Source organism: Bos javanicus, chromosome 3 (genome assembly GCF_032452875.1).
Source record: "Bos javanicus breed banteng chromosome 3, ARS-OSU_banteng_1.0, whole genome shotgun sequence".
NCBI lineage: Eukaryota > Metazoa > Chordata > Mammalia > Artiodactyla > Bovidae > Bos > Bos javanicus.
Genome location: NC_083870.1, coordinates 3,204,410 through 3,216,751, shown reverse-complemented (window position 1 = coordinate 3,216,751; position 12,342 = coordinate 3,204,410). Strand labels below are relative to the sequence as shown.

The 12,342-nt window shown below is 43.0% G+C and overlaps 1 protein-coding gene across 2 annotated transcripts in view; it reads right to left on the bottom strand.

The window, feature by feature from the left end:
• The window catches only part of ALDH9A1 (aldehyde dehydrogenase 9 family member A1), a 29,076-nt gene extending 17,495 nt beyond the window's left edge, over nucleotides 1–11,581 (bottom strand). The window contains exons 1-2 of one of the 2 annotated variants that reach the window (XM_061399766.1): nucleotides 11,209–11,581; nucleotides 9,127–9,272 (exon numbers count right to left, since the gene is read on the bottom strand). In XM_061399766.1, coding sequence (XP_061255750.1) covers nucleotides 9,127–9,272; nucleotides 11,209–11,395 — 333 coding nt within the window. In that variant the 5' untranslated portion in view covers nucleotides 11,396–11,581. Of the gene's footprint in view, nucleotides 1–9,126; nucleotides 9,273–11,050; nucleotides 11,166–11,208 lie in introns of those variants that run through there. The other variant, XM_061399771.1, reaches the window with a different exon arrangement.
• Between the last annotated feature and the right edge of the window lie 761 nt (nucleotides 11,582–12,342).

Here is a 12,342-nt window from a genome sequence, read left to right as displayed (position 1 = left end):
TTGGCAAGAGGTCGGGTGGAATATGGCAGATGAAGCAAAACTTTGTAGCCCAATCCTCTCAATTTGTGAAGCTTGTACAACTTTTGGTTGTACAGTGTGCAGTCGGGCATTGTTGTGGAGAACTGGGCCCTTTCTGTTGACCAGTACCGGCTGCAGGCATTGAAGTTTTCAGTGTATCTCATCAGCTTGCTGTGCATACTTCTCAGATGTAATGGTTTTGCCAGGATTTTGAAAGCTATAGTGGATCAGACCAGCAGCAGACCACCTAACAACGACCATGACCTTTTTTTGGTGCAAATTTGGCTTTGGGAAGTGCTCTGGAGCTTCTTCTTGGTCCAACCACTGTGCTGGTTGTTGCTGGTTGTCATATAAAATCCACTTTTCATTACACATCATGTCCTGATCAAGAAATGGTTTGTTGTTGCACAGAATATGGGAGGACAATACTTCAAAAGGATGATTTTTAAAATTTTTGGTTAGCTCATGAGGCACCCACTCATCAAGTGTTTTCACCTTTCCAATTTGCTTCAAACGCCAAATGACCATAGAATGATCAACTCTGAGTTCTTGTGCAATTTCTCATGTAGTTGTAAGAGGATCAGCTTCGATAATGGCTCTTAATCGGTCACTGTCAACTTCTGATGGCCGGCCACTATGCTCCTCATCCTCAAGACACTCATCTCCTTTGCAGAACCTCTTGAACCACTGCTGCACTGTATATTCATTAGCAGTTCCTGGGCCAAACACATTGTTGCAAGCTGTCTGCACTTCTTTATGACCTATTTTGAATGCTAATAAAAAAGTCATTCGAATTTGCTTTTTGTCTAACATCATTTCTATAGTCTAAAATAAATACAAAATAAACGGCAAGCAACAAGTCATTAGCAAAAAAAAGAGAAATGCGCATTAAAATGATGTATAACATAACCACATTTAAGAACGTAATCCAGGATCAAATGGCAAAGTTCAACAATGCAAAACTGCAATTACTTTGGCACCAATCTGTGTCTCCTAGACACAGGTTCGATCCCTGATCTGGGAAGATGCCACATGAAGCAACTAAGCCTATGAGCCACAACTATTGACCTATGGTCTAGAGCTGGGGAGCTGGAACTACTGTGTCCATGTGCCACAACTACTGAAGCCCATGTGCTCTAGAGCCCACGCTCTGCAACAAGAAAAGCCACTGAAATAAGAAGACGGCATGCTGCAACGCAGAGTAGCCCCTGCTCGCCGCAACTAGAGCAAAGTCCTCATGGCAACAAAGACGTAGCACAGCCAAAAATAAATAAAATTATTTAGAAAATCTGAATATGTAAGAAATAGGTATTTGCTATTACAGATCTGATTTTCATTAAAAAAAAAAACACTGTGGTCAAAATCTGTACATAAAACATGAATTGAACAATTGACAAGAAAGATGCATCTCTTACTAAAACTGACAATCAGTATGGCTGACCAGAAGCAAAATGAAATTAACCGAAATTAACACAAGTGTCTAACACAAGAGCTACCAAGTACAGATCTCAGAAAGCACGGAAGGATGAAATACAGGAAACGGCACTTTGATCATGATAATTGGACATGGTCTATTTCTACAAAGACTGGAGGTATGAAGTGCTTTGATTCGTTCATTCCACATTTGTTGGATTCCAGAAAAGATGACAGAGTAGGACTTGAGCTCAGCTCCTTTCATGAAAACACCAAAATCACAACTAACTGCTGAACAGCCATCAACAAGAAAGACCAGAACCTCCCAAAAAAGCTATTCTGCATCCAAAGACAAAGAAGAAGTCAACAAGATGGTGCGGGGCGGTACACTGCTAATCTAGTCAAATCCCACACTCACCAGGTAGGTGACCCACAAATTGGAAGATAATTATATTGCAGAGGTTCTTCCACAGGAGTGAGAGTTCTGAGCCCCACATCAGGCACCCCAGCCTGGAATACTGGCATCAGGAGGAGGAGCCCCCAGAGCATTTGGCTTTGAAGACCAGCGGGTCTTAATTATAGGGACTCCACAGGAGTGGAAGAGACAAAAACTTCACTCTTGGAGGATGCACAGAAGATCTCATGCACACCAGAACCCCAGGAAAAAGCAGCAAGTGACTCCATAGGAGCCTGGGTCAGACCTACCTGCTGGTCTCTGAGTGTGTCCTGAGAAGGCAGAGGGTGGCTGGCTTTGGTTTACAGTGAGGACAAGGACATCAGTGGCAGAGGAACCACAGAATACTCACTGGCATGAGCTCTCCTGAAGGCTGATATTTTGGCACCAAGACCTGGCTCCCCCAACAGCCTACAGGCCCCAGTGCTGGGATGCCTCGGGTCAAACAACCAACAGGGCGGAAACACAGCCCCATCCACCAGCAGACAGGCTGCCTAAAGTCTTCTTAAAGACTAAAGCCACGTCTAGACTCATCGCTTGACACGGCCCTGCCCACCAGAGGGCTAAGACCCAGACCCACATACCAGTAGGCAGGAACCAGCCCCTCCCTCCAGGAGGCCTGCAAAAGCCTCTAAACCAGCCTCATCCATGAGGCAGCAGATACCAGGAACAAGAGGAATAACTCCCCTGCGGCCTACAGGATGGAGACCACAAACACAGAGAGTTAGATAGAGGAGACAGTAGAGAAACATGTTCCAGATGAACATGTTCTGTTCCCCAGAACAACAACCAAGTGAAGTGGAGCTAGACAATCATTTCACACTCTTTACTAAGAAAAAGGACAGATCCAGTCTCTTCCTTCAAGGAGCTCACTTCTTAAAAAGGAAGTTAGTAAGTGCTAAACAAAATTCTGCAATTACTGAATAGACATGTTTCTTCAGAAAGGATGATTTGTTTACATCCAAATATAGTCTAAATTAAACTGCCTTTCAAACCAACAATTTACCTTCTCTTTCCTGATTCTATACTCACCAAAACAATTTTTTAACAATTAATTAATTTTTCCCAGTTACTGATACTAGAAAGAGGGTACTTAGGAAGACAACAGCCATTAGTTCTGATGTAACAGTTCTTGAATTAAAAGACACTTACTCCTTGGAAGGAAAGTTATGACCAACCTAGATAGCATATTCAAAAGCAGAGACATTACTTTGCCAACAAAGGTCCGTCTAGTCAAGGCTATGGTTTTTCCAGTGGTCATGTATGGATGTGAGAGTTGGACTGTGAAGAAGGCTGAGTGCTGAAGAATTGATGCTTTTGAACTGTGGTGCTGGAGAAGACTCTTGAGAGTCCTTTAGACTGTGAGGAGATCCAACCAGTCCATTCTGAAGGAGATCAGCCCTGGGTGTTCTTTGGAAGGAATGATGCTAAAGCTGAAACTCTTTGTACTCTTGAAACTCTTAATACTTTGGCCACCTCATGCAAAGAGTTGACTCACTGGAAAAGACTCTGATGCTGAGAGGGATTGTGGGCAGGAGAAGGGGACGACAGAGGATGAGACGGCTGGATGGCATCACTGACTCGATGGACGTGAGTCTGAGTGAACTCCAGGAGTTGGTGATGGACAGGGAGGCCTGGCATGCTGCAATTCATGGGGTCGCAAAGAGTCACACACGACTGAGCGACTGAACTGAACTGAACTGAACTGACTGAACAGTTCTTTAACCAGGTGTGAATCATCCCACTTCTTGATGTGTTGAGTATGATCAATGTAAAACACATTTTCAAAAGGCAGGGAACTAGTCCCTAAAGAGGAAGTAGGCACCAGTTCACTAATCAGCATAAACACACTGATGAAATCAGTATGTTACACTTCAAACACATGAAGAAATATTAAACTGACAAAAGTGAAATGCTGTTGTCTTCCACATTAATACAAGCATGAACAGACGAGAATTAATCTATGACTACTGCTGAAAAGCCTTGGAATATTTACTAAGAAAGGAAGTTTCATTAAGATTTTTTTTTTTTGGTAAAGAATGGACAGGCAATTAGTTTTGAGGACTATTTCAAGGTTTCAACTCAAAGAGAAAATTCAATCTATTGGCTGGTTTTTTGAAATTTTTCTTGTCTTATTCCAGCATCCTCTATCCTCATGCAAAAGGTTATTTCTAAAAAGCCATTGTGGGGCCTTTTGACATACCTTGCTGCTGCTACTGCTGCTAACTCACTTCAGTCATGTCCGACTCTGTGCGACGCCATAGACGGCAGCCCACCAGGCTCCCCGTCCCTGGGATTGTCCAGGCAAGAACATTGGAGGGAGTTGCCATTTCCTTCTCCAACACATGAAAGTGAAAAGTGAAAGTGAAGTCGCTCAGTCGTGTCCGACTCTTATCGACCCCATGGACTGCAGCCTACCAGGCTCCTCTGTCCATGGGAGTCTCCAGGCAAGAGTACTGGAGTAGGGTGCCATTGCCTTCTCCTTACAAGGATCATAAAAAAGACACTGATGAAAACTATCAAGCAGTCCAAGGGAATCTCTAACACTTAATACTGCATTCAGGGAAATGGGATTCCTTTGCCCTCCTGGGATAAGGAGGGCAGAAGGGAAAGGGGAAAACAATGTAAGCTTCCTGCCCCTACTAGCTCCAAGAGCCACCATAAAACAAAACTGTCCACCATGACAACGCACTGCGATGAGCATCTCTTGGGAAGCATGTGCTTCATATCTACCCCTATCCCTCTCTTGGCCACCCCGCTTCTCATGTGACTTGACCACGGGTCCACTGGATGAAAGGGAAGAAGAAAAGCCCCATCCCCCTCCTTCATTTCAAACCGCCAAGCAAGCATTAAGTGTCTAGTTTTTTTATAAGAGAACAGCATGAGCAAAGACATGCCCATTCAACTCTAATAAGCCTGAGCCCCTGCTTGCTTCAAGAGGCAGAGCTGAGCAAAAGAACGGCTGAAGGCAAGTACATAAGCTACACACGCACTCTTTTCTATGTGTAAATAGTGGTAAAATACATTATAGTTTTAAAATACATTTCTCTCTCCTTTTAAAGCCAAATGACAGCGACTTTCCTAAGGAGGCTCCAACTTAGAAATGATTGGCGCCTACCATTAAGATCTTTATAATTTGATAAAAAGCATCAAAAAATTCAAAGTGAAAAGGGAAACTTTTTTCCCTTTTTTTTGAAACCATCACATACAATGGTATGTGTAACTAACACATACCAAAAACTGTTCATTTCACTAGGAGTCCATAGGCTTCCAGCTAAGATAGAGTAATAGGGATCAGATTTAGGCTCCATCCTCAAGCAACTAAAAATACCAGATAAAATACACAAAACAACAATTTTTACAAAACAACAATTTTCAGACACTGGACATTGGACAGCTCAGGACAGTGATCCCTGAGAGAAGGAAACAAATGAGGTGGGCCCTACATATGTTCTTGCCTGCTTCCTGGAAAAAGTCTCTATCAGAGAGCCAGTAAGAGGGCCTTAGGTGGGACCCAACAGATACTCTGAGTTAAGGAAACAGGTTGGGCATTCAAGGACTATGTGATGGCTACAGTATGCATTCTAGGGATAGGAGAGAAGAGAGCTGCACAGAAGAATCCCAGAGATCCCCCTTAAGTCTTCATCTGAGAACTGGTCAGTGTGAGGACCCTACCCAAGGCTAGGAAAAAACTAACCAAGAAGGTGAAAAGGAAAAAAAAAAAAAATCCCCAGAACTCACATAGGGGCATGAACAATTCATGTTCCCACCAGTCATGTTAAGAAAAACCTCACTAGTACACAGAGCATCAAGCTAGGTATTCAGAAGGGTATTCAATAGTGGGGGAAAATAAGCTGTTCTGATCACACCTAACAAAGAACAGGAACAAGTCTTGCAAGGATCAAACTAATTCCAAGTAACTTCACTGTGTCCCAGAACAAAGCTCATTAATGTTTTAAAGTACAAGAATATTCAGCATCCAACACATAAAAATCACAATGTTTAGTGATAACAAATTACTAGACAGGCAAAAGATAGGAAAGTTATATAACATTTAACCAGGAGGAAAAAAACCAGTCATCCAAAACAGGAAAGTTACATAACACCTAACGAGGAGGAAAAAGTCAACCAATAGAAAGAGATCCAGAGCTGGTAGATGTCACAATTAGTAGATGGGGATATTAAAAGTTATTATGACTATATTCCATGTGTTCAGGAAAGTAGAGGAAAACATGAACATGTTAAGGAGCAACATGGAACAACAACAAAAAAGACTCACGTTGCACGTCTAGAGATGAAAAATACACCAGACGGGATTAACAGCAGATCAGATACTATGGAAGAAAAGGTAGGTGAACTTTACGTGTAACAATGCAAATTACCCAAAATGAAACACAGAGAGAAAAAACTGCAGAAAAAAATGAACAGATCATTAGTGAGCTATAGAACAGTTTCAAGTAGCCCAAGGTATATGTAATTGGAGGCTCTGAAGAAGAGGAAATAGAAGAGTGGGGGCAGAAGAAATATCTAAAGAAATAATAGCCATAATTTTTCCAAATGTAACTATATATGTACAAATTCAAGAGAAACTCCAAACAAAAGAAATATAAAGAAAACTACATCAAAAGACAATGAACTTGTTTAAAACTGATGACAAGAAGAAAATCTTAAAAGCAGCCAGAGAGGTAACAAATATTTAATAGAAGGGAGCAAAAATAAGAATGACAGCAGACTTCTCTTCTGAAACAAAACAAGTCAGAAGACAGCAATGCAACATCTTTAAAGCACTGAAAGAAAAAACTGTCAATCTAGAATTATTTATCTAGAACTCTTTTTGAAAATGAAAGCAAGGACATCCCTGGTGGTCCAGTGGTAAAGAATCTGCCTGCATGCAGTTCAGGGGATATGGCTTTGATCCCTGGTCCAGGAAGATTCCATATGCCTCGGGGCAACTAAGCCCATGCGCCACTCCAGAGCCCACAGGCTTCGAGTACTGAGCCCTAACGACAGCAACGACTGAAGCCTGCAAGCCCTAGAGCCCGTGATTTGCAACACAGGCAACCACAGCAATGAGAAGCCTGCACACTGCAACTAGAGGGCAGCCCCTGCTGCAGCAGCTCCAGAAAGCCCACATAGCAGCGAAGACAGCACAGCCAAAAACAGATAAGTAAAAAGTGTAAAACTAATATAAATAAAGGAATAATGAAAGTGAAATAAAGACTTCAGACATACAAAAGCTAAAAGAACATCTCTAGCAAACCTGCACATGAAACATGCTAAGGAAATTTCTTCAAGCAGAAATAAAAATGGTAACATAGAAATCTGGGCCTTCCCAAAGGGATGAAGAACACTAGTTATGTTAAAAATGTGAGTAAATATAAATATTTTTATCTTATAGAAGATAATTGTGCGTAGTTTAAAAATGGAAAGGGCAAGGAACTATAGATCATGATTAAATTCAAAAATCACTGAAAGAAAACAACCAGGGGCTAAACTGTAGGTTGTGGTCAGGGGGTGGGATCTGTTCAGTCATAGAATAATTTCAGGTAAAGGTGGATCCAGGGCTTCCCTGGTGTTTCAGGGCTAAAGAATCTGAATGCCAATGCAGGAGGCGCAGGTTTGATCATCAGTCTGGAAGGTCCCCTTGAGAAGGAAATGGCAACCCCCTCTAGAATTCTTGCCTGGGAAATCCCACGGACAGAGAAGCCTGGAGAGCTAAAGTCCATGGGATTGCAAAAAGTCAAACAGGACTTAGTAACTGAACAAAAACAACAACAGCAAAGGTAGATTCAGGCCATGATCATCAGACAAGAGCTTTCGAGAAAGACAGTAATATATTTTTGACTGTAAAAAATTATATAAAATATTAAAGAAAACGGAATGAAGAGTTTAAAGAAAAAGAAAATTAACATTAGACAGTCGATTTCAGAGCAAAAAAAAAATAGGTACTACTCAGGATTTTAAAAATAATTTTATAATAATAAAAGAGCCAGTTCTTAAGAAGGTAAAACAAACCAAATGCTTATGCACAAGCAAAAGTGAGAGGCAAGTTAGAATAATAAATTATCAGCTTTGAGTTACAACTTTTAATCTCCCAAATTAAAAATAAATTTTGATAAAAGAAAACACCTTGTTGGGAGAAAATTCTCCAGGAATATTTTGACATTACTGCATGGTGTAGGCTTTCAGCAAAGGCCACCGGCAAGCGGACTGAAAAGCAAAGGCCTTGGAAGGCAATGACAGCATCTCCCTAAAGACGGAGGTCTCTGAAAAGATGTGGAGATAAAAAGCTCTCTACTTCCAGTTCTTGGAGACTTCTGCTTACATTCCAGGGTAATAAATCTAGTGATACCTTTCCCCTTAACCTTGGAGATCTGCTCAGTGAGTAACATCTCATTAACCTTAACAAGTAACCTTTCACCAAAGGAGAGAATGGGCAGATGTGCCCCTTATAAGCTGAGTCTCTTAATTTTGGGGTTCCTCTCCTACAGTGCAACCCACTGTATGCAACAGGGTAACATCTAGCGCTTACTGCATCACCCCATGGGGACTGGGGCTCAGAAAACTAGTACTGAAGTATTTTGCTGTGAGTAATAAACTCTCTCTCTAATCCAGAAAACTTTATGTTTCTTGTCAGAATACCCATATAACCTTGCAAACAGGGTAACTCTCAGACCCCCAGTTTCTGACATAACACACTGGTAAGGAAAAAAGTCATCACAGTCCTACACTGAGAGATATCCCTGATTTATATTTTGGTGTATATCCTCTGAATCTTCTAATTTTCTGTAAAGACAATCTAGTACTTTTGCCTTTTAAGACTGTAAAAAGCTAAACTTTATTCCATAAGAGGGAAACAGGAATGAATCTATGAAATCTTCTAGGCAACTAAGGCAGAAAATTAACCTGAAAAAGAAAAGTCAACTTCAGAGTCATCAGAGGAAAGAGTAAACATATAGTTAAAAAGAAAAGGAGACAAGCTACAAAGGATACATTATCATTACAACAAAGAAGGAAAAGAAAGCCTGCCCAGGGAGATGTCACAAGGAGCCTAGAGCCAGAAAGAAATCACTGAAGGAAAGCTTGTTGTACATATCAAGGTGAGCATATGGAAATGTTTTTGGATCTCATCAAAAAGGTATCACTTAATAATGCACCAGTCTAATTGCAAATCATCACAAAAAAAAAATCACAGAGCAATGCAAGAGGACTTTTCTGGAAGAGATTAAATTAAAACATACCCTTATTATCCTGGCAGCCTCCAAAAGGATTCGGCAACGCTCCATGCCAGATTTTTGACTCCATATTTTAAAGGCAGCCTTTGCATCCTGAACAGCCAAATTTACTTCCTTTTCTCCTGAACATGTGAAAGTAGCTATCACCCTACCTATAAATACAGGGAAAGTCAGTGTTAATTTCAAATGTTTGCCACATATTTTAAATAAAGTATTGTGTATCCATTTTCTTTTCAGTGATCCTCTTCCTGTTTTTAAGTATAGTCTGATTTAGTGACTACCCCTAAAGTAACAGCTTATCTTTTAAAGAATCTAATAAAAGTTGAAGACTTGTCTTCAGAAAAATGTACTATGTCTCTTGCCTAGCACACCTTGAACTCTGGGGTAAGAACTCCTGCCCTCCTCTATTTCACACTTGGGTTTACTAAGGTTAACTTCCTGTCAGTTATTTCACAATGCTCTTTAACAGTATTTCAGAATCTCAGAGGTCTTCCAAAATCAAAGTATTCACACTCCTGGGTTATGAACTCTGATTTTAAATCACTGGTCTGTGTTCTATGTAAATCATGTACTACTACTGATACTTGATGAACATGGTTAATAAATAGAGGATCAAGAAAAGATATTCCTAAAAGCAAGAAAATTTTTTTCTCAAATATGAGGGAAAAAAATCCCAATCTCTCATTTTCTTCTTGTTTTTGTTGTTCATTTACTAAGTCACGTTTGACTCTTTGTGACCCCAGGGGCTGTAGCCTGCCAGGCTCCTCTATCCATGGGATTTTCCAGGCAAGAATTCTGGAGTGGGTTGCCCTTTCCAACTCCAGGGGATCTTCCAGACCTAGGGATCGAACCCACATCTCCTACGTTGGCAGGTGCATTCTTTACCACTGGGCCACCTCGGAAGCCCATTTCATTTTCTTACTTCAATCCTATTCCCTACACTGGGCAAAATATAAAATGATCAGTTTTTCTAGACCCAAATCCTAAGGGTTGTGACTGACACTACTAAAAAGAAATCTCTAGGATGTCAGTTAAGGGTCTTCCCTCCCACAAGAACATCTGGGACTCTGCTTTTTCCAGATTTCACAAACCTGTATTATAAATTTGAGTAGCCAATTGATAGAGGTAGTGGCTAAGAATCACACAGAACACACTGTAGGCAGTTAAAATAAAGAGCAATTTTTCTGTCTTTTGTATCAATATGGGAGTGGGAAATCAAGAGGCCTAAAGGAGAGCCTGATGGTGGCTGTGGGCCCTTCCTGCTCTGACAAGTCGCTGCTCTGTGGTTTTCTGTAATTTATCACACCTAAATTCTCCAGTCTCTTGAAATTCAGTTTTATTCGTCTGGGGATATACTATTCGGTTTGCACAAACATTTATATTTCTCTCCTCGCAAACATTAAACCTAGCAAAACAAAATAAAAACAAAAAACTTCTGCCTCATTTGCTTTGTGATCTTTGGCCTTCCCAAGGCCTGGCACAGTGCTTGGCACACATTAAATACTGGATAAAAGCAGAATTTTTTATGTCCCTTTCCCAGCTCTGGTTCGTGTCCGGAAATACTTTAACACTAGGGGATGGCAACAAAGTAATCATTCACGCTCATTACAACCATCTGTGCATGCTCCTCCATTTTGGCACAAGTATTTCTTTTCACCCTGTCCTAGAACTCTTCTAAGTCCACCGTTGAAGACATTACTGAGATCCTACCTTTAAAATTTAATAATTAACACAAAGACACTACCTTACCCACCGGGGCTCTGTGGACTCTGTTCAGGCTGTTGTGAAATTAACCTTGACCCCACCGCGCAACTCACGAGCTGCTCCCCTTTTCTACGACTCCTTCCTGCCCCGGTCCAGAAGCTCCCGTGTTTGCGCAGCATCCTTAGCTGCCTACACAGATAACTTTATACTCTACACCATCACCTACCCGTGCTCAGTAAACGTCTGTTCATTGCACTACTCGAAGCTTCGGGAAGTTAGAATAGGTTTCACCCCTGGGGCGGGGGAGCGTCAGTCCGCGCCACAGCTTCGCCCCTACCCTGGCCCCCTCGACCCGGCCCCAGCGCCGTCCCTCCGACCCGTTACCGGTTGCTGGCTCGAAAGCCTTCTCGGTGCCGGAGGCATCCACTGGTTCCACGCGGGCCCCGCCACGGTAATTGAGCGGCTGCGACACGACGAAGGTGCCAGTGCTCATGGCGGCGATCCGAACAGAAGCTGGCCTGAGGGTGCGGGAAAGCGTACACAGTGCAGCCAGGCCAGCTCGGAGAAACATGGGGAGCAGGAGCCGCGGAGAGGGCCAAGCCTGAGGGGCGGGGCCGCGGGGGGGGCGGGGCAGGACGCGGGCTGAGGGAGGGGCGGGGCCGGGCGAGGGCTGGGGCAGTGCGGAGGGGCGGGGCCGAGGCAAGACGCGAGCTGAGGGAGGGGCGCGCCCGGACTAGAGTTGAGGGGCCTCCAGACAAGGGCCCGCCTTCCGGGGCGGAGTTTGCAAGACTTCCGTGCAGTCAGTTGGCTAGTCGGTGGTCCAGGTCGGCTCCTCGCTTAGCCTAGAGGCTGGGTGGCACATCAGTCTTACACATAAATTCACGCACGCCCACGCACTCACTTTCTCCCCCTCACTGTCTCCAGAAAGTGAAAGTGAAATCGCTCAGTCGTGTCCGACATGGACTGTAGCCCACCAGGCTCCTCTGTCCATGGGATTCTCCAGGCAAGTGTACTGGAGTAGGTTGCCATTTCCTTCTCCAGGGGATCTTCCCAACCCAGGGGTCGAACCCCAGGCCTCCCGCACTACGGCAGACGCTTTACAGTCTGAGCCACCAGAGAAGCTCAGTATTTATAACAAGAGTTTTCAGGTACATCACTACATGTAATCAGCCTAGGGTCTTCTGATCATTTGGTCTAAGGAAAGGGGAGGATTAGATCCAGTGATTAGGATTACCCATTTCCACTGCACTAGACACCGTTGAACCCCTGATGAAGGAACTAAGATCAAAAGATCACACATGCCATGCCAGGGCGTGTGTGAGTGTGTGTGTGTGTGTGTGTGTGTGTGTGTGTGTGTGTGTGTATAATGAAAGAAAGTGAAAGTGTTAATTGCTCAGACCTGTCTGACTCTGCGACCCCAAGGACTGTAGTCCGCCTGGCTTCTCTGTCCATGGGATTTTTCAGGCAAGAATACTGGAGTGGGTAGCCATTCCCTCCTCCAAGGGATCTTCCCAACCC